Raw genomic sequence first — 22,499 nt, forward strand, 5'->3', positions numbered from 1 at the left:
CTCAGAGTTGTGCCGGGGCAGTCCTGCTCTGACACGACCCTGAATGTACCTGCTTCACTCTCCTCACCCCAGTCCTGGCCCCGCAGTCATGTACTTTCTCCATTCCCCAGAGCCCCAGAAGGATGCCCCCAAAGCACTGGCCTGCTGATTGAGGCAACTTACAACTCATCTCTCCATCTTTCTCTTATTTTCTATTTCCACATCTTGACTGGTTGTCTGTGTGGAACGTCCCGTGTGGATCTAAAACCTGCCACCTGGCATCACAGGAAGGAGCCCCAGGAGATCATCCCCTTGAAACAGGAGGAAAGGGGGCAGAGCACAACATTTAAAAGAATGACAGAGCCAGAGCCATAGGACATGACAAAAACTGGTTAGAACCACCCAGGTCCAAGATGGCAGAAGATTCGACTTCCAGTAGACCTTGAGCCTCATTATACGCTCATACTATGTTAGCTAAATGACACATCCACAGGCGCCTTGACAGTCCCGACCATAAAAGATCGAAGTGGGCATGGCCCAATTTGTGGAAATCCTCGCCCCTTCCCCAAGATAGTTGGAATAATCCTCCCACTCATTAGCCTATGAAATTACTCACACCATAAAAACTAACCACCCCATATTCTGGGGCCTCTTGCCTTCTGAGATGGCCCACACTCTGTGGAGTGAGTTTCTCTCTAAATAAATCCACTGCTTCCCTATCACTTTGTCTCTCACTGAATTCTTTCTGCAAGGAGACATCAAGAACCTGAACTTCATGAAGTCCTGAGACTAGGTGTGTGATCTCAATTAAAAGACACTGGGTTCAAGTCCCACTCTGGGTTCGGGCCAGATTCAAGTCCCAGCGTGTCGGTTCAAGTCCCAATCTGAGCCGCAGTTTCTCCCTCATCCAGCTCTGTTCTGGTATGGGGTCCCTTCCTTTGGGGCCCCTTCCTTTGGGGCAGCTGCTGGTTTCTAGCAGAGTTTTTCTCCTTTTTATCTGCACTCATGCCCTTAGGGTCTCATCTTTCTTGGGACTCTAAACATCCTCTCTGGGCTGAGCCTCTGACATTTAACTCTCTATCCTGAACTTCTTTCTGGAACTCCAGACTCATGTGTCCAGCTACCTGTCCAACACCTCTACTCATGTCTACAAGGCCTCTCAACCTCGGCACCCAAAACTCGAGCTTCTGATATTCCTCTCGAACCCGCCCCTCGTCCATAGTTTTCCCACCTCAGTGAAATGGCACCTCCAGCCTCAATCCTGCCAGTACTGTAGCCCAGTATGTAGGAGTCATCCTTTAACCTCTCTCTCTCCCATCTCACAACCAACCAACGCAACACTAAGACCTATTGGTTCTACTCTCAAATTATGTCAGACTGGGATTTACTCACCATACCTACTGCTGCCACCTTGGACTAAGACATCATCTTCTCTCCCCTGATCACTGCCGCAGCCTCCACCCGGCCCAAAGCCTCAGGCTGCCCGAGTGCTCCTGCTCACCCGGAGGTGGGGTCACACCCCTCTTCTGCTCAGACGCTTCCAGTGGCTCCCAAACCTGCTGCCTTTTACTACAACCCACAAGACCCTACCTGATCTGCTCCTCCCTCTGTTCTCTCTCTGACCTTGACTTTTATCCTCCCCCCCCCCCCCCCCCCCCCGCATGCTGGACTCCACCCACTGTGCTGGACTTCGTGTCATTCCCAGTCATTCTCTGCCTCAGGGCCTTTGCACTTGCTGGCCTCCCTGCCTGGAATGCTCCTTCCCTCAGGATCTCCTTCCCCTCTGCCGAGTATCACCATCTCAATGGGGTCTTCTCTGACTGCTTTAATTAAAATCTCACTCCCCACACCCCCCCACATCGCTCCCCTACCCTGCTTAGATTCTTCTCCATGGCACTTGTCACCATCTAACATTCAATAGAACTTTCTTTTTTTTTTGACTTATGTTCTTTTTACCTGTTTCTCTCAACTATAATGTAAACCCCTTGAGGAGGAGGATTATTGATGTTTTTTGTTCACTGCTGAACTCTCCTGCCTAGAACAGTACACAGTATTTGTAGAGGAAATGAAGGAGTAACTGTACACTCACCCATCCTACCTTTCCACACACACCTTCAGAGTGAGGTCTGTGTTTGTTTTGGTCAAAGTTCTCTAGAGAAAGTGGAACAATAGGAGATAGATAGATGATACGTAGATAGATAGATGATACGTAGATAGATAGATGATAGGTAGATAGATTAGATAGATAGATAGATAGATAGATAGATAGATAGATAGATAGATGATAGATAGATAATGATAGATAGATACATAGATAATAGGTAGATAGACAGATGATAGATAGATGATAGGTAGGTAGGTAGATGATAGATAGATAAATGATAGATGACAGATAGGTGATTGATAGATGATAGGTAGATGATAGATAGATAGATGATAGATAGATAGATAGATAGATGATAGATAGACAGACAGATATAGATAGATTATAAGGAATTGGTTCATGCAGATATGGAAAATGGAAGTCCCACTATCTGCCATTTGTAAGACAGAGACCCAGGCAAGTGGTGGAGTAGTTCAGTCTGAGTCCAAAGGTCTGAGAACCAGGACTATCAAGCACAGAACATCGACGTCCCAGCTCAAGCCATCAGGTAGAAAGAGCCAAATTCTTCCTTCTTTTGTTAAGGCCCTCAATGCATCAGGTGACGCCCACTCACATTGCGAAGGGCAAACCACTGATTCAATGCAATTTCATTCATAAATAACGTTTAACCACATGTCTGGCATCCCTGTGATCCAGTCAAGCTGACACATAAGCTAACCATCAGTGCTCATTCACTTTGTAACCACTGTGCTTTTATGCCATGATTTTGTTTCTTGTCTCTTCACTCCTTTGGTGAACACTCTTCCTGGGTGTTGCTTTTGCAATTACAAGGGAGGCTCTACCTCATTTTCATGACCAGACAAGAAGGCATCTCCATCACACACGCAGGGAAGCCACGACCCAAGGCTCTGATGCCTCCCTTCAGGTCAGTCTGTATACATTTCCTGCATATCTACTGTGTGCCAACCACAGGGCCAAGGACCTACCTATTGATTTTTTCAGAGTCTACACATGCTCCCCATGCCCTTCAATTTCACAGCAATCAAGAGTATGCTTACATGGCTGGGCGTTTTTAAGCACATGGGCAAATTTACAAAGGAGATGGTGGCAGGAACAAAGTAGCATCATGTTTTGAAAAGGCACATAGTTGGAAGTCAGACGGCTTCTGGTCTCAGATCTGTTTAGCTGTTTAACCTTGACCTTGATGTTAATCAGTCAGCTTCAGGTGTCTAGCCCTCAGCTTCTGCATCGGTAGACACACTTGGAGAAGCTGACCTCCCTTTCCAGTGTATGAAATAGTGCCTGAGAAATGGAAGAGTTGTAGTAAGGTTGTTCAGTGGTGGGACTGTTACCTTGTAGAGCTAAATCGGACTTCAGGTTGGATCTGTTTCTTTGACTTTAACCTTTGCTTTTCATTGTTTTAATCATACACAACGGCCTGCCTCAGGGAACCCTACCCACCTGTGAAATTAACACATCCCTTCCCTGAGGCTAGTCATTCCAGGAGATGTTTTGCAAGACTGATAACCCTTTTTACTTTACTTCCCAGCCCCTCCTTCTCTGATTATATATAAAACAAACTGGCATCCAAAGCCCAATAAGATGGTTTTTTAGGAGACATTAGTCTGCCACCTTCACGGTTTGCTGGCTTTCCGAATAAAGTCATATTCCTTGCCTCAACACCTCACCTTCGATTCACTGGACTGTTGTGCGGCGAGCAGAGCGAGCTTGGACTCGGTAACAGGATCGTGTTCAGAGATAGCCAGGGGACCCAGGAGGTCCTGCCCTGTTCAGATCCTCTGGAGACTCAGGAGTGCCCAGAGGGCAGTGTACACTATCAGTGCAATACAGCATCAGCAGGAAAGGTTCTGTAGGAAAAACCTTGGTTCCTTAGAGTGAATTTCAAACTTAAAAAAAAAATTTTTTAAAGCTGTTTCCTTTTTCTAAATAAAATCTTTTGAAATGTTAAAAGTCGAGTACTCTGATTTAAAATGGGTTTAAGGAAAGAGGACCTGGCCTGATTGTCCTGTGACCTCTCTCTCCAACTCCCGTGTATTCAATATCATTCCCTGTGTCACAATCACCCCCAAACTTAGTGCATATGTTTAGCCCGTTCCCAGATCTCACATCAAGGATGGAATCATGGCTGGTCAGGAAAGGCTTTCTGCTGTACCCTCTCCCCCAAGCTGCCCCCTCCCCACCTTTTAAAGCTATCTGAAAGAACTACTGAGTAGATACAAAGGAACATTTGTAACACTATAAATAATGATACAACAAATGCACAAGTCCTCCACTTGGGTTAGGAAAGATGCCTTTAGGTCCTGGGTGTCCCTTCCTGACTGCAGCCTCTGCTCTATCCCTTCACAGGTAACCACTGGCTTAAACTCCATATTCTTTTTTTTTTTTTGAAAGATTTATTTTATTATTTTTTGGCTGTATTGGGTCTTCATTGCTGCGTGTGGGCTTTCTCTATTGTGGTGAGCAAAGGCTACCTACTCTTCATTGCAGTGCGCAGACTTCTTATTGCGGTTGCTTCTCTTGTTGTGGAGCACAGGCACTAGGTGAGCAGGCTTCAGTAGTTGCAGCATGTGGGCTCAATAGTTGTGGCTCACGGACTCTAGAGCACAGGCTCAATAGTTGTGGTGCACGGGCTTAGTTGCTCCATTGGCATGTGGGATTTTCCTGGAGCAGAGATGCAACCCATGTCCCCAGAATTGGCAGGCAGATTCTTAACCACTGCATCACCTAGGAAGTCCAATTAAACTCCATATTCTTCATTTTGAATTTTTATATCACTTATGGTTCTACTCCAATCATCCATCTAAACACACACACACTACTTAGTTTTGCCTGTTTATGTATATAATGGAATCACACTATACATACGTCTTTCACTTTTTCACTCAATACTGTTTCTTAGATTGACCCACTGTTTATAATATATATTTTGCTGCTACTTGTCCTCTGTTGTATGGATGGACCACAGGTCATGGGGTGCATTCGCGTCCTAATGAATGCTTGGGTTGTTTCCAGGTTTCGTTTTGTGCTACTAAGTGTTGTGTCTTTTGGTGCATAGATGTACATTTGTGCTGGGTACATAACTGAACATGGAATAACTGGTCACAAGGTACGCACAGATTTTTGACTTTACTGGGTCAAATCATTGTCCAAAGAGGTTGTACCAATTTACTCTCCCCACAGCAATAAATGTGTCCCACTCACACACATCTTTGCCAACATTTGATACTGTCAGACTCTCTAAACTCTACCATATCATGGGTCAGAAATGGTATTTCACCCAGAGTTTAACAGCATTTCCTCAACGAGTGAGGCTGACCATTTTTGGGTTTATGCCCTTTCTACTTTCATTAACGTTCTGAGTCAAAGGTTTCTGACATAAGAGAGAGAGATTAACCGTACCCTGAAGTGGTCACCTTTGATAGGTACCGATTCAAGTGGCCCACCCAATTACACAAATTTTTATGTGCCTCCGTAGGTGCACTTGTAGGCTTTGTGTTGGAAGCTACGTGGCACACAGAGGCTAAGAACTCTATAGTTATCTAGGAGTGGACTCATTCAGAGTAATCTGAAGTGCTCTGGAGAAAATAGAGTCCTGTGGAGTATATACAGAAAGAATTCTGGCTGGAGGCAATCCAGAGCAAGGTTAGGCGTAGAGTGTCTTTGGGGCACAGAGCAGGTGTGGCCAGAGTGAGCAAGTGAAGGCAGTGGTTAGAGGTGCAGGGGACAGGCCCAGCGTCTGACAGGGGATTATGGGCCTATCTATGGGCCTTTGGAAGACCCCGAGGACTTGGGAAGAGGGACGTTTGGGGAATAAAATCCTGGGAATAGTATGGAAATAAATTGGCAGCGAAAAGACCAGTTACAAGTACTAATACATCTCAGACAAGGTATTTGTTACTTGTGCAGACAACACTGCTCAATGGCATGTGAAAAATGACGGGAACCGAGGCTTCGACTCAGCTGCCCTGAAAGCTCCCGTCTGCCGGAGGTGAATGGAGGCAGTCTGGCTCTCAGGCAAACAATCCCAAGACCACCATTCAGTAAGAAGGCACACAGGGTGGATATTAATACTTTTAATGTTTCACATTTTTTTTCAGAAGATTTATCACAAAAATACATGGAATTTAGTATGAGTTCCAACACAATGGGCAATTACAGAGACAAGTCTATGAAGTGGAATCCCTCTCGTGGGGGCAGAACATCCCATTCCATGAGGACAGAATCACAACATGATGAGGCATGATCACCCTGCACTGCCTATGTTCTAATTTCAGAGATTGGCAGACTTGGAGGAAAAACAACTTAAAAATAAATAAATAAAACTGAACACAGTCAGCTGCCTCAATTCCCCTCTTCTCTTTTCCTTTTCCCATTCTCTCCACACAGCCAGATGGGATGGAGGGGTGAGGCAGGGCTGTGGGACAGACAGGGTCAGGGACTCTGCGGACTAAACACCAGGCAGACGCGGAGTTCCCTGAGGTGACCGAGAAATGTACTTTGAATCAACCACTCAGTGTTCTGGCTGAGAAACACACACAGAGGGGAGGAAACGGAAAAGGAGCTACAAGAACTGCTGGTGGGAGACCTGACGTCCACGGCACGTTTAAAATCCAACTTCTGTAGTGGGGAAGTGGCCTGAATATAATCCGTTGTCAGTACATTTAGCCAGAAATCTGGAACTGCAGGGTTAATATCTCTCTGCGATAATACGAGTTGGAATGCTAACGGAGAAGAAACACTTCTGCCCGAATTCCACCAAGTACAGTCAACAGAAAAAGTTAAAACCATTTGGTTTTTAAATGAAAAATCCTTCACATCCACCTGTGTTCAAAAATAATAAATTATGATATTAACAGCTTCCTTAAAAAAAGTAATTACCACAAGAGTTAAATTGTTCAGTGTGGAAAGACTTATTTCTCCTATGAATATAGTTCTCAGGAAGGGATAAATACAAAATGAACATGAAATATAAAGCTGTGGTATTTTGTGATTTCAGCTTAAAGCAAAAGCTACTCCCCAAAAAGTTTTACACAAGTATGAAATGTTTTCTATGGCAAAAGATCTCAGCTCACTTAAGACGAGCACACAATAGACTAAATACATTTATTGTTTTTCCCCATTTCAGGTGCACATCTGGCTCCATGACAGAGAACAGTGGAAGTCACACTATACCACAACCAAGTTCCCTGCCGTGGAATATTCCTTCCAATAGGCTGGCCGAATAGCCATTTCCTTTTCTAAACAAAACTAAAAATAATCATCAGTGGTGTAGTGGATGGGGCCAAATCTAGCCAACAGTAGCTTTGCTTGTTGTGGGGAGACGCTGCTGGGCAGGCCCCCAGGGCAGCTCTCTCTCCTGGGACAAGCCTAGGAGCCACACCACACCGCCCCAGCAACGAGCTGCTTTATTTGTACACGGAAGCCATGACTTGCTTTTGGATAAAAACTGTCTGCTGTCACCTCTAGTATCACAAACACCGAGGAGGAAAAAAAAACAACCAACATTAGAAAGCTTGACGATGAGAATAAGGAACCCACACAGGAAAGGCCATGCGAAAACTGCTTCAGTGCTTCTATCACCGCCCACCGCGCGGGCTTGAGGCTGGTGACTTCATGGACGCATCTCTCCGATGCGCTGCTGAAAGCCAGTTTCGAGTCCGTCATGGTGACCCCAGTGTGATGCTGCCTGCCTTCCACACGCCACCTCCTACCCATGAGATCCAAGGGGGCCTTGGGGGTGTAAGCACAGGACGTGCAGATGCCGCAGCCCGAGAGCCTTCTTCAAAAAAACTCCACCTTGGATTTGGGCAAGAAGTACAACAGTGGTTTGCAGTCTTGGTTGGCAGCAGCATCCACACTGGGGCTTAACCTCAGCAACCGGACTGGAGGATGTCTCCCCCCGAGCGCTTGGTCACCGACAGTGTCGTGAATACCTGCAAGGGAGGAGACAGCAGGAGACTTTCAGACACTGGGGCAAAAGTTAACTGGGAGTAGTTCAGATAACACCATGTGTACTAAGAATAACTCGGGTGACTACTTAAAACAGAAGTAATATGACCAAGGAAAGCATTTCAAAACCAAGGTGAAAGAGAAAAAAATGTAGGTTATATCTAATAAAGCACTTAGTAGCATGAGGATGATTAAAATAATACCCTGGTTGTTTATCAATTCTCTAAAAGAAATGCACCATGAAATATCCTGGATATACAGAAAGGAGTCCAGTATACTATCACGAACACCCTGGGGTCCACCCAGCTCAGGGAGCTTCATGATACAGTTAGAGCCTCATGTGGGTCCCCTTCCTGGTAACTTTCTCCCTCTCCACCCCCCAGCTGGTGCTTTTTTTCTTCTGTAGGTTTTTAACAACTTTATATGCAAATGGCAAGATGGGGTATGTATATGCTACCTGCTTTTTGGCTCAATACTATTGGCTCAATACTATATTTCTATTATTCATGCTTATGGACACAGATAGCTCTAATTCTTCCATTCTCACTGAACAGTATTCATTTACTACAGCATACAATACATTAGAGTATAGTATATATACTACAGTTTTCAATTACTCAAATAGTGAGTATATTACAAATTACACAGCCAGATTTTTTTTGCTGGCACTCAAGTTCTAGCCAATATGCTATTTACAAGGTACTGTGACACTTCAGCACGTCTCCCTGCATCCAGAGCTAGAGGTATAATTGCTGGGTGGGAGGGTAAGTGCTAGATTTCCAAAGTGCCTGACCAACTGATACTCTCATTTGCAGTGACGGACAAGTTCTCCTGGTTTCACATCCTTGAAAATATTTGGTCCTTTAGGATTTAGAGCCTAAGATCTTTAGGTGGCTTTGAGTTGCTACTATTCAGGATTACCCATAAAAAAAAACAAGGGTTCTCAAACCTTAAAGCCTGTTCACACTGATCAAAATGCATGAAAACCGCAGATTCTAATTTGGCAGACCTAGGGTGGAGGCCCAGGAATCTCACTTTTAGCAAAAGTCCCAAGTGATTCTAATGCAGGTTGTCTAAAGACTACAGATTAGGACTTCTTGAGGAACAGCAATGCACTGAGAATTCAAGGCACAATCCAATGCCTAGAAGGCCACTGCACGATAAACCAACCAGTAAGACCTAATCAACACCTCTTCAAACTTCACGTTGCCCAGTACTGAACCCTTTGTCCTCCCTTAACCCAGCTCCTCCAGGTGAATGGCCACCACTACTTAGTTCCAGGCCACACATCTGGAATTGATTCTTAATTCTTCTATCTCCATTACTGCTGATATGTCATCGACTAGTCAGTCTTAGACATTTTGCTTCTTTTCTGTCAAATCTGATCCCTCTTCATGTTAATTAACACTGACTGAACTGTGAGATTTTTTGGTTAGTTTCCAAAACAAATGGTGACTTCAGCTCCCTGTGATGACCCTGTGTGGACCACACAGTATACATTCTCGCCCAACTGGACAGATGTGGGGGGCAAGGGCTTGCTCTGGCCAAGGACATGTGTGGAAGCGGGAAGCATCACTTCTGAACAGAAGCCTTGGGCACCAAAGTGTCTTTCCTACACCTCCTATCCCTCTGCCATTTAGCCAGCTGTGCCCCTGGGGGAGGCTAGCCCTCAGCCAGGTCCTGGAGGGATGACGGCACGGCAGCTGAGCTGCAGCTGATCCATGTTGACCACAAGGAATAAACCTTTGTTTTTACAGCCAAAAACCCCAAACAAAATCACTACCCAAACGGGTCATCTATACTGCCCAGGCATGAAAACATAAAAGGACTTTGTGTAAAATCAATTAAACTTAGAAAATTACTTGGCTACTGAACACAATTAAGATTTCAATCCAAATCTTTCTGGTCACACCAAGAAACTCTGGTAAGATTTTGGGGAGTCCATCTGTCCTTCTGTAACCCAGATTGACCTTTCTGGGAGCCACTGAGTGAGTGTCTGAGACGGGAGGCCATGGCTGATCTGAGAGAGACCCATCGAGTGCCTGTGTCACTGTCACTGTTGGCACACCTGGACAAGCTTTTTGGTCAGCTGCATCTCTAATTCCTGAGAAATAACTGCTTTCCTGGTTTTTAATACGAGGAGGAAAGAGCACAGGAAACTGAGGCTACTTTGACTTACACAGGTCAAAGCAACAGGAGTCAGCATTAAAAATACTGGTGAATAAAAGGCGAAAATACTTTTGTGTAAAGAAGGAACAATACTGAGAAAAACCTGCGGTCTACTTTAGCCTTAAAGCAGCAACAAAGCTTTGTTTCTTCCTATATACCAACATATCAGCAGCACCTCAAAAAAGTCAGACCCAAGTAATGATGGCTAGTAAAACATTTAAAGTATGAACCCATAAGAAAAATGTGTGAACAATTCACATCCAAAAAAGCAGTAATTATAAGAAAGGCTCATCCTTGTTAACAAAGATTTGTGAAAATCCTTGAAAGTTATCCCTTTTATACTTACTATAGAAAAAGTTACACTGAATTCTGCAACATTTTCATTAGTACTCAAATTCAATGCTGCTATCACTGTAAACTAGTACAATTCTTTTTTGAAAAGCAAAATAACACCTCTGTTTAAAAAATGTGTGACTGTGGATGAGGACAGAAAGATAATACACGATAATGAAAATAGCTGTGTTCGGATGATGGTATCAAGGGCAATTTAAAATACCATCAAACGTGTTCTTTCCAATTTTTATAAAGGAAGAAAAATAATGAGGCAGGGAATACATTAAAGCAAATCCCAGGCTTGTGAATTTGCAAGCTTATGTTTTATTTCTCAAGAATTAACTTAGAAATAGAACTTGTAGAACATGTGGATAAAAAACTGAACCAATCAAAAATGGAAACAAACTAAGGGGGAAGCAAAGAGCTCTGATCTATTTTTCTTACACTGGAAACCTGCTGACGTTAAAGAGATGGGGCAGGCCCACGCCACTGCTGCTCAGTCTACACGGAAACACCGGCGGGGCCAGTCCTCACACAGATCTTACACACGCAGAGCTGCTTTAGGGTTCTCAAAAAAATACACCTCTAAAAAAAAGAGTAGAGGCAGCTTTTAGATCCCAGCACAAAGAACAACCACAGAAGGACAAATGCGGTAGGCGTGTACCTCACATTCTCATCTGGCCAACACCTCCCAGCCTCACGAGACAATCCCTTCATTGTAGACTGTGATTATGTTGACTATTAATAAAACAAAACTTTTGATGTTTGGCACTAAAATTCATTGTAAGATATTTCACAGGGTCTTTTCTCTGATGCTCCTTCTTCTTGAGCCACTATTTTTTCTCTACAAATAAACTTGATTAGTTGAAACTGCTACTCAAAATGATGTGTGATCAGTTTCCTACTCAATTATTACTGCCCAAATGTGCAGAACAAATCATCACCATAGCGTCCTCACACTGAATAATGCAATGCTCTTGCAGCATTGACACCCCAGGATGTAAGACGCCCTCTCGTAGTGACACAGAGGGGCTTTCAGGCAAAACAATAGCAGTCTCTCCTCCTCCTACGGCGATTCCAGAAGGAAACCCTTTAGAAACTATTTTGCTCCCAAAAGCAAAGCCTACACTGAGGAATTCATCAACTTTTGTGAGTAATTACTTCTGAGAGCCAAAGGCTGGGCAATTGCCCAGGTTATTTTATCAAAATGGTACAGAAGAGTCCACTCAATGCTTCACACTCTGCAAACCACCCACCGCTGGTGCGGGAGCTGGGCTAGTTCTGAACACTGTAAAGCAGTGCCCAGGACCAGTTTTCAAATTATTATTGTTTCTAGTCCACCCAATGGACTGACATCTGTGAAGTCTGATAAAAATGAATTAGGATACAAACTTTTAAAAGGCATGTAAGGAGGGGAAAAAATATGGCGGTGAAGTAGAGGGACGTGGAATGCATCCCTCTCCACAGATGCATTGGGAACGCACCAAAAGACACAATAAATCCCACAGAGAACCAACTGAACACCAGCAGACGACCTTGGACACCAGAAAGGACCACAAGGATCCCGACATAACTGGTAGGGAGGCACCTACGACGGCTCAAAGAGGGTGAAGTGGCTGAGCTGTGGCAGACAGGAGGGAGTGAGAAACACACGGAGGGTCTGCACCACAGCTCAGCGTTCCCAGACTGAGATGTCAATTCACAGCTGAACAGAGGGTCCGGGAGCGGGAGCGTGGGAACCAGAGAGCTGGTTCAGGGTGAGAAAAATTGTTGCCAGTAAGGACCAAGAGGACAGGAGGGAAGAGGTCCGCCGCAAGGAGTGCCTGCCCCTGAGAGCTACCCGGCCATGATGGCAGCTGGATGCTGCGGGCATAGCCTCTCTCTCTCTTTCGGCGCCTGCAACGGGCAGTGGAGGGACCCCTGTGGGCCACCTAAGGCACTCAGGGATAACAAGGACCCTCAGGCCCTCGGGCGGGGGGCGCTAGCTTAAAGACCCAGCAGGCAGCAAAGCCACTACTGTACCCTCTCCCTCCCCACACACCAACGCTTACAGACGAACAATAAAGGAAGCTCTGCTAGTCACAGAATAATACAAAAAAACCAAGACGAGTAGAAGGACAGTTACAGCTGAGACTCTAAGGAAACAGAAATATTAGTATCAATTCTATTGAACTGGTTCATTCTGGGATCAGTTCTAGTTTTTTTTTCTTTTCTTTTCTTTATTAATTACGATCTTAGTCCGAAGCGATCTACAAGTTTTATAATTTTTAATTCTATTTTTTATTCTATTTTTATTTTTAGCCTTTTTATATACTTCTATTTCTAGCTAAGTTTTTGGTAGTATGGACTATATATCTCTCCTACCTTCCTTTCATCTCTATCTTTTATACATTTCTATTCCCTTCTTTTTATTTGCATATTTCCAGTCACACTACGCTCTTCTGTGCCCGTCTTCCATCCATTTTTAGTTTATTTTAACATACTTATAAGCAACACTATCGATCTGCTCAGACTCCTTGTTCTATTCTCCAGATGACACACTGCCTTGGTATTTAATATGAGGTTTTGGTCTTTATCTTAGTTCTTAGTACAATTGCCTAATTTCATTCTGAGAATCTCCATTCTGTCTGGTGGTACTCTAGCCCTTTTTTATATTTGATCCTAGCTTACAATACCTCCCTGGATTAGTGTTTGTATGTGTAACGTGTTTGTTTGTTTGCGCTTTTGTTTCTGTTTTGGTTTTCAATTTCTGTTGGGTTTCTCTTTGAATATCTGATAGCATACTGGGGTTCTTCTGTCAGGTCTTTCCAGAGCCTTATGTCCTAATGGATTCAGTAACTGTGTGTCTTACACACGTATGTGTTTCGTAGACTTAGTATTTGTTTAACCCAACACTCGGACATTAGTCTGGGGCTTAGACAGTCTTCTATAAACCCCTCTATCGCCGGGACAAGCAACCCCAGAAGTTTGGACTACCATGAGGAAACGAAGAAACACCATGCAGGCTAAGGAGCAGGGAAAAAACCCACAAGACCAAATAAATGAAGAGGAAATAGGAAAATTGCCTGAAAAAGAATTCAGAGTAATGATAGTAAAAATGATACAAAATCTCGATAACAAAATAGAGAAAGTACAAGAAACAGTTCATAAGAACTCAGAACTAGAGAACAAACAAACAGCAATGGATAACAAAATAAAAATACTCTAGATGGTATAACCAGCAGAATGACTGAGGCAGAAGAACGAATAAGTGAGTTGGAAGATAGAATGGGGGAAACAAATGCCACAGAGCAGGAAAAAGAAAAAAGAATAAAAAGAACAGAAGACAGTCTCAGAGACCTCAGTGATAACATTAAGCGTACCAACATTCGAATTATAGGCATCCCTGAAGAAAAAGAAAAAAAGAAAGAGTCTGAGAATATATTTGAAGAGGTTATAGTGGAAAACTTCCCCAACATGGGGAAGGAAATAATTAACCAAGTCCAAGAAGCACAGAGAGTCCCATACAGAATAAACCCAAGGAGAAAAACGCCAAGGCACACATTAATCAAACTAATGACAATTAAACACAAAGAAAAAATATTAAAAGCAGCAAGAGAAAAGCAACAAATAACATAAACGGAAAACCCATAAGGACAACAGCTGACCTTTCTACAGAAACTCTGCAGGCCAGAAGGGAATGGCAGGATATACTGAAAAGTCCTGAAAGAGAGAAACCTACAGCCAAGAATACTCTACCCAGCAAGAATCTCATTCAGATTCCATGGAGAAATCAAAAGCTTTACAGACAAGCAAAAGTTAAGAGAATTCAGCACCACCAAACCAGCCTTACAACAAGTGCTAAAGGAACTTCTCTAAGTAGGAAACACAAGAAAAGGAAAACACCTACAAATACAAACCCAAAACAATTCAGAAAATGGTAATTGGAACACACATGTCAATAATCACCTTAAATGTAAATGGATTAAACGCTCCAACCAAAAGACACAGACTGGCTGAATGGATACAAAAACAGGACCCTTCTATATGCTGCCTACAAGAAAGCCACTTCAGACCAAGGGATACATATAGACTGAAAGTAAAGGGATGGAAAAAGATATTCCATGCAAATGGAAGTCACAAGAAAGCTGGAGTAGCAATACTTACATCAGACAAATTAGACTTTAAAGTAAAGATTATTACAAGAGACAAGGAAGGACACTACATAATGATCAAGGGATCCATCCAAGAAGAACATATCACAATAATAAATATCTATGCACCCAACATAGGAACATCTCAATACATAAGGCAAATGCTAACAGCCATAAAAGGAGAAATCGACAGTAACAAAATAATAGTGGGAGACTTGAACAGCCCACTTACATCAATGGACAGATCATCCAAACATAAAATAAATAAAGACACACAAGCTTTAAATGACACATCCAGACCATCTCAACTTAATTGATATTTATAGGACATTCCATCCAAAAACGACAGAATACACTTTCTTCTCAAGTGCACACGGAACATTTTCCAGGATAGATCACATCTTGGGTCACAAATCAAACCTCGGCAAATTCAAGAAAATTGAAATCACATCAAGCATCTTCTCAGATCACAATGCCATGAGACTAGATATCAATTACAGGAAAAAAACTGCAAAAAATACAAACACATGGAGGCTAAACAATTCACTCCTAAACAACCAAGAAATCACTAAAGAAATCAAAGAGGAAATTAAAAAATATCTAGAAACAAACAACAATGAAAATACAACAACCCAAAATCTATGGGATGCAGCAAAAGCAGTTCTAAGAGGGAAGTTTATAGCAATACAGTCCTACCTCAAGAAACAAGAAAAATATCGAATAAACAACCTAAACTTACACCTAAAACAATTAGAGAAAGAAGAACAAAGAAACCCCAAAGCGAGCAGAAGGAAAGAAATCATAAAGATCAGAGCAGAAATAAACGAAAAAGAAAGGAAGGAAGGAAGCAATAGCAAAAATTAATAAAACTAAAAGCTGGTTCTTTGAGAAGATTAACAAAATTGATAAACCATTAGCCAGACTCATCAAGAAAATAAGGGAGAAGATGCAAATCAACAGAATTAGAAATGAAAAAGGAGAAGTAACAACGAACACCACAGAAATACAAAAGATCATGAGAGACTACTACAAGCAACTATATGCCAATAAATTGGATAACCTGGAAGAAATGGATACATTCTTAGAAAAATACAATCTTCCAAGACTGAACCAGGAAGAAATAGAAACTATGAACAGACCAATCACAAGTACGGAAATTGAGACTGTGATTAAAAATCTCACAACAAACAAAAGCCCAGGGCCAGATGGATTCACAGGCGAATTCTATCAAACATTTAGAGAAGAGCTAATACCTATCCTTCTCAAACTCTTCCAAAATATAGCAGAAGGAGGAACACTCCCAAACTCATTCTACAAGGCCACCATCACCCTGATACCAAAACCAGGCAAAGATGTCACAAAAAAAAGAAAATTACAGACCAATATCACCGATGAATATAGATGCAAAAATCCTCAACAAAATACTAGCTAACAGACTCCAACAGCACATTAAAAAAATCATATACCATGATCAAATGGGGTTTATCCTTGAGATGCAAGGATTCTTCAATATATGCAAATCAATCAATGTGATACATCACATCAACAAATTGAAGGATAAAAGCTATATGATCATCTCAATAGATGCAGAAAAAGCTTTTGACAAAGTTCAACATCCATTTATGATAAAAGCTCTCCAGAAAATGGGGCATAGAAGGAAATTACCTCAACATAATAAAAGCCACATATGAGAAACCAAAAGCCAACATCGTTCTAAATGGGGAAAAACTCAAAGAATTCCTTCTAAGGACAGGAACAAGATAAGGGTGTCCACTCTCACCATTAGTATTCAACATAGTTTTGGAAGTTTTAGCCACAGCAATCAGAGAAGAAAAAGAAATCAAAGGAATCCAAATTGGAAAAGAAGAAGTAAAATTGTCCCTCTTTGCAGATGACATGATATTATATATAGAAAACCCTAAAGACTCTACCAGAAAACTGCTAGCACTCATTGATGAGTTTAGTAAAGTAGCAGGATACAAAAGTAATGCAAAGAAATCTCTTGCATTCCTATACATTAACAATGAAGAGCAGAAAGAGAAATTAAGGAAACTCTCCCTTTTACCAGTGCAACAAAAAGAATAAAATACCTAGGAATAAACCTGCCTAAGGAGGCAAAAGATCTGTATGTAGAAAACTTTAAGACACTGATGAAAGAAATCAAAGATGACACAAACAGATGGAGGGACATATCATGTTTCTGGATTGGAAGAATCAACATAGTGAAAATGACTGTACTACCCAAAGCAATTTACATACTCAATGCAATTCCAATCAAATTACCAATGGCATTTTTCACAGAACTAGAGCAAGAAATCTTACGATTTGTATGGAAACGCAAAAGACCCCGAAAAGCCAAAGCAATCTTGAGAAGGAAAAATGGAGTTGGTGGAATCAGGCTTCCTGACTTCAAACTATACTACAAGGCCATAATGATCAAGACAGTATGGTACTGGCACAAAAATAGAAAGGAAGATCAATGGAACTGAACAGAGAACTCAGAGGTAAGTCCAAACACATATGGGCAGCTTATCTTTGACAAAGGAGGCATGAATATACAATGGAAAAAAGACAGCCTCTTCAATAAGTGGTGCTGGGAAAATTGGACAGCTACATGTAAAAGAATGAAATTAGAACACTTCCTAACACCATCCACAGAAATTAACTCAAAATGGATTAAAGACCTACATGTAAGGCCAGACACTATAAAACTCCTCGAGGAAAACATAGGCAGAACACTCTATGACATACATCAAAGCAACATCCTTTTGGACCCACCTCCTAGAATCATGGAAATAAAATCAAGAATAAACAAATGGGACCTCGTGAAACTTAAAAGCTTTTGCACAGCAAAAGAAACCATAAACAAGACTAGAAGGCAACCCTCAGAATGGGAAAAAATAGTTGCCAACGAAACAACAGACAAAGGATTAACCTCCAAAATATACAAGCAGCTCATGAAGCTTAATACCAAAAAAGCAAATAACCCAATCCACAAATGGGCGGAAGACCTAAATAGACATTTCTCCAAAGAAGACATACAGATGGCCAACAAACACATGAAAAGATGCTCAACATCACTCATCATCAGAGAAATGCAAGTCAAAGCCACAATGAGGTATCACCACACACCAGTCAGAATGGCCATCATCAAAAAATCTAGAAACAAAAAATGCTGGAGAGGGTGTGGAGAAAAGGGAACTCTCCTGCACTGTTGGTGGGAATGTAAGTTGGTACAGCCGCTATGGAAAACAGTTTGGAGGTTTCTTAAAAAACTAAAACTAGAACTACCATATGATCCAGTAATCCCACTACTGGGCATATACCCAGAGAAAACCATAATCCCAAAAGAAACATGTACCATAATGTTTACTGCAGCACTATTTACAATAGCCAGGACATAGAAGCAACCTAAGTGCCCATTAACAAGTGAACTGATAAAGAAGATGTGGCATATATATACAATGGACTACTACTCAGCTATAAAAAGGGATGAGATGGAGCTATATGTAATGAGGTGGATAGACCTAGAGTCTGTCATACAGAGTGAAGTCAGTCAGAAAGAGAAAGACAAATATTGTATGCCAACTCATATATATGAAATCTAAAAATGGTACCGATGAACTCAGTGACAAGACAAGAATAAGGACACAGATGCAGAGAATGGACTGGAGAACTAAAGGTTTGGGGGGGGGCGGGGGGTGAAGGGTAAGCTGGGACGAAGTGAGAGAGTAGCATAGACATATTTACACTACCAACTGTAAAACAGAGAGCCAGTGGGAAGTTGCTGTACAACAAAGGGAGTTCAACTTGATGATGGATGATGCCTTAGAGGATTGGGATGGGGAGGATGGGGAGGGTGGGGGGGAGTTGAGGGAGGGAGGGAATACGGGGATATGTGTATAAATACAGATGATTGACCTTGGTGTACCTCAAAAACTGGTACAAGAGTGTAATGCAATTATATTCTAATAAAAAATAAATAAATAAAAGGCATGTAAAAATTAAACCCCAGATTTTCTACTATTATCAGATACTGTCAAATTACCCTTTAGGTTTCTAAACCTTTCTTCTTCATTTCCATCCCTATCTCATTAAGGACTAGTAACAAACACCCTGTGGACTGCATTTCGGTGGCACTCCTCTACAGCATATAGCTGCTTGCTGAAGCCAAACGAACAAACGAAACAACCAGTGGATCCAGTAACAAATCCAATTACTACTATGCCAGTCAGAACCCAGCATTTAGCAAGTGTTCCTACAAATCCCCCACTGATCGAATTTCACTTTCCCTCGATCAAGAAGCTTTAAGAAATTTCCATAGTCAGGATTTTGTCACAAGTCTTTGGTTTTTCAAAATCTAGTTTCTAAGCAAGAAGTTCATACCTAGAGGTAAATGAAATCGCCAATGGAGCTTTCTCAAAATAAACACCCTTCCTCCACCTCCCCTCCCCCAAAATACTGTAATGATAACTTTTCAGTCAAGCCACATTTTCTGTAATGAAACACTTTGAAGAAACCAGCTAACACACACAGTTACTGAATACCTGCCAAGTGCCAGGAACTCCCCAAGTGCCAGGAACTCCCCTAGACACTTTCCTCGCAGCACGGCTTCTGTGCGTTACAGCATCTCCAAGTCAAATGCTGTGGGAAAGTGTGCCGGGCATCATCTGCACTGCATGTGCCTTGGAAGCCAGACTGCCTGAGTTTGGATCTCGGTTCTGCCACTTTCAAGCTGGCAGGTTATCCAAGCTGGCAGGTTACTCAACCTCTTTGTCCTCAGCTTCCTCGTCTGTCAAACAGAGACCCTCCTGCCACCACCACGTGGGGTTCCTGTAAGGACTAAGTAAGTCAGCATGCGAAGGGCAGGGTCCTAACACAGTCAGGTAAGCCCTCAGGAACCTGAGTGCTTCTGCAGTGCGACTCCCTGGGAAGCTGCTCTTTCTACGACTGCTTTCCGCTTCAAGCCACAAACGTGAACCACTCTCAGTTCTTCCCGTTTCCAAATAGCAGACATGTGCTATCAACTCTATTCTCCTATTCCCTCTCGAATATATCATGTCTTCTGACACCCACTGCCACGACACCAGTTCAGGCCCCCCTACCTCATGCCTCCAGACGTGCATCTTCGGGCCCTCTCTCCACGGTGTAGCCAGAAGGATTTCTCTCTATAATGTATCTGATCATGTCTCTCCACCCTGGCTTTAAACCTCTCTCAGCTGAACTGCGATGGCCCCAGGATAAAGTCAAAATATCCTGCCTTGGTTTACAAGGCCATGACCTTCTCACCTACTTCTACAGCCTAATTTTTAAAATTTATTTATTTAACCTCTCTCTGAGCTCTTCAAGCTACAGCAGCACTGTAGTGCTTTTCAGGTCCCTGAATGACCCATGACCTCTCCCACAGAGCCCTCTTATTTGATGTTCCCTCTGACGGGTTAACACCAATGCATTCTTCTCCTCTTAGGCAAGAACCACTACCCCCATCCTGCCCCAAACCCCACTTTGTACCTGCCCTGACCCTAGGACTCGTCACACTGGACTGTGACTGGCACTGCCCTCACCTGCCTCCCTGGTCTGACTCACATCCTAGACCCCTGCTGCTCCCCTAGCACACTGCTAGGCACATAGCTGCATAACAAATAAGCTCAGAGAGTGAGAAAATAGCACCCAGTTTTTAATCTCATTAATCAGCTGCCAGCTTGGGAAAAAAGAAAAAAGAAAAAAGCCCCATCAAAGGAGTGGAACACTCACCTCTGAGCTTCAAAGTCATAAGAGAACCAGCAGATGGAGAGGCACAGCTGCAAATATCTACACTTAAAAAGGGTTCCCCTGGTGCCAGGTGTACCGCGGGAACAGGCCTGTGGCCAATCTTCCTGCAGGGCTGTGCTTTGGGAGGACACCTGCCTCTTCACCACACCTCTGCCCAGCTGGCAGTAATCCCGCCAGATGCTGCTGTGCTCTCGCTGCCGCTGGGTCACAACACAACACGACCAAGTGAGGCGGCAGGAGTCAAGCACACGTCAGCCTTTTAACCAGCCCACTAAGAACCGAATTAAGATTAAAAAATTGGACACTCGCAAAACCAAGTTGGAGAGTTATGTTTTTATCCCTGTTGGAGATGATTGTTGTTTTAAAAGTACCTTAGATTTTAAATATACTCACTGTCGTGGGTTGAATTAAGTCCCCCAGAGAGACATTCAAGAACTAAGCTCTGGTACCGTGCACGTGACCTTATTTGGAAACAGCGTCTTTGCAGATGTAACCAAGTTAAAATGAAATCATGCTAGATCAGCCTGGGCCCTAATCCAATGATTGGCATCCTTACAATAGGAAGGAATTTGGCCCAGACACAGGGGAAATAAGGCCACGTGAAGCTGGAGGCAGAGACCGGAGTGATGTGTCTACAAGCCGAGAAACGTCAAGACTTGCTGGCAGCCCCAGAAGCTGAAGTGGCAAAGAAGGAATCCTCTCTAGAGCCTTTTGCAGGGAGCACAGCCATGCCGACACCCTGATTTCAGACTCTAGCATCCAAAACTCTGAGAGAATACATGTCTGTTGTTTTTAACTCCCAGTTTGTGGTAGTTTGTTACATCAGCCCCAGGAAAGTAGGATATTAAGTGAAGAAAAAAATGAAGTTAACTGGCTCCTTTCCTAGACAGTCTTAGTCATTACACTGAATAAAAGATATATTGTATGCTCTTAAGAGCTTTTAAAATCTATTTTCTTTTCAACTTTTATTTATAATTTTTGAAATATAATTTTACTTCATAAAAACAATAGTTTAAAAACAAAACAAAACCCACACACAAGGTTTTCTATGATGAATATCCTAGTCACTAAACAGGTGCATATTAGTAGAGGAAGAGACTATCCCTACTCAGGGAAAAGGCAAAGCAAAGGGAGACAAGAGCATTTTTCCAGGCTGCAATTCTCAGCTCCATACCTAAGCCTCTTCATGAGATAACCCGTCCTTCCAACCTGCAAGTCCTCCAGCACAGACACGTTTTCAGCTTATAAGCCCTACTTAGTGGTATCACGATATTTGACTCTTGGATGAGCAATTACAGGCGTGAAGAAACACTGACACCCAGAGGCCCACACTGGTCAATTTCCAGTTCCACTGCCATTTGTTTGATCTTTTATAAGCCTTTCATACTCATCCTTTGATGCCAAAAGCAAACAAGGCAGGCATCACTTAGCCTCCAGGGGGCTTGGTGATAACTAGGACTGAAAGGCTCTGCCTGGCATGAGTGGCACTGTTAGCTGATCACCATGAAAATAATTTATGACACATGATAAATAGAAGATTTGAGGCACATCTCTATAAATCACAAGAATCATTTTTACCACTGAATAGCACAACAGTACTATCCAGTTACCAGGAACGAGAAACACTTGAGAAAGGAAAAATCATTTCTAGCGATGCCTTCTTTTGAGGTATTCTCCATCACTAAATAAGATGTAAGGAGGTAAACGTTAGCTCAAGTACAGCAGAAAGAACACTATTCAGAGTCCTGCATCGACCCCCGTAAGCCAGGTGACGTCATCACCTTTAAACAGAGCCTTTAAATGTAGTGACCCACCTCTGCACAGACGGGGTGGATTCCGATGGTGCTGTCTAGCTGGTCTTTGGTCAGCCCACACTTGAGTGCTGCTGCGAAGCCCTGGGTAACTTCTCCAGCATTTGGACCCAGTACGTGGAAGCCCACAACACGTTCCTAAGATACAAAAAAGTAATACAATTATGCAGATTTTCCCCCCTCAACAGCCTGGACTATTTTCCAGTCTAACCCATAAACCCCATTCAG

At 42.8% G+C, this 22,499-nt stretch overlaps 1 protein-coding gene across 4 annotated transcripts in view; it reads right to left on the reverse strand.

The window, feature by feature from the left end:
* Nucleotides 1-6,167: 6,167 nt before the first annotated feature.
* Nucleotides 6,168-22,499, reverse strand: part of TXNRD1 (thioredoxin reductase 1) — a 67,156-nt gene continuing 50,824 nt past the window's right edge. For 3 of the 4 annotated variants that reach the window (XM_057740570.1, XM_057740569.1, XM_057740568.1), the window contains 2 exons: nt 22,275-22,409; nt 6,168-8,037 (listed from right to left, as the gene is read on the reverse strand). In XM_057740570.1, coding sequence (XP_057596553.1) covers nt 7,975-8,037; nt 22,275-22,409 — 198 coding nt within the window. In that variant the 3' untranslated portion in view covers nt 6,168-7,974. Of the gene's footprint in view, nt 8,038-22,256; nt 22,410-22,499 lie in introns of those variants that run through there. The other variant, XM_057740571.1, reaches the window with a different exon arrangement.

This window comes from Hippopotamus amphibius, chromosome 7, assembly GCF_030028045.1.
Source record: "Hippopotamus amphibius kiboko isolate mHipAmp2 chromosome 7, mHipAmp2.hap2, whole genome shotgun sequence".
Taxonomy (NCBI): domain Eukaryota; kingdom Metazoa; phylum Chordata; class Mammalia; order Artiodactyla; family Hippopotamidae; genus Hippopotamus; species Hippopotamus amphibius.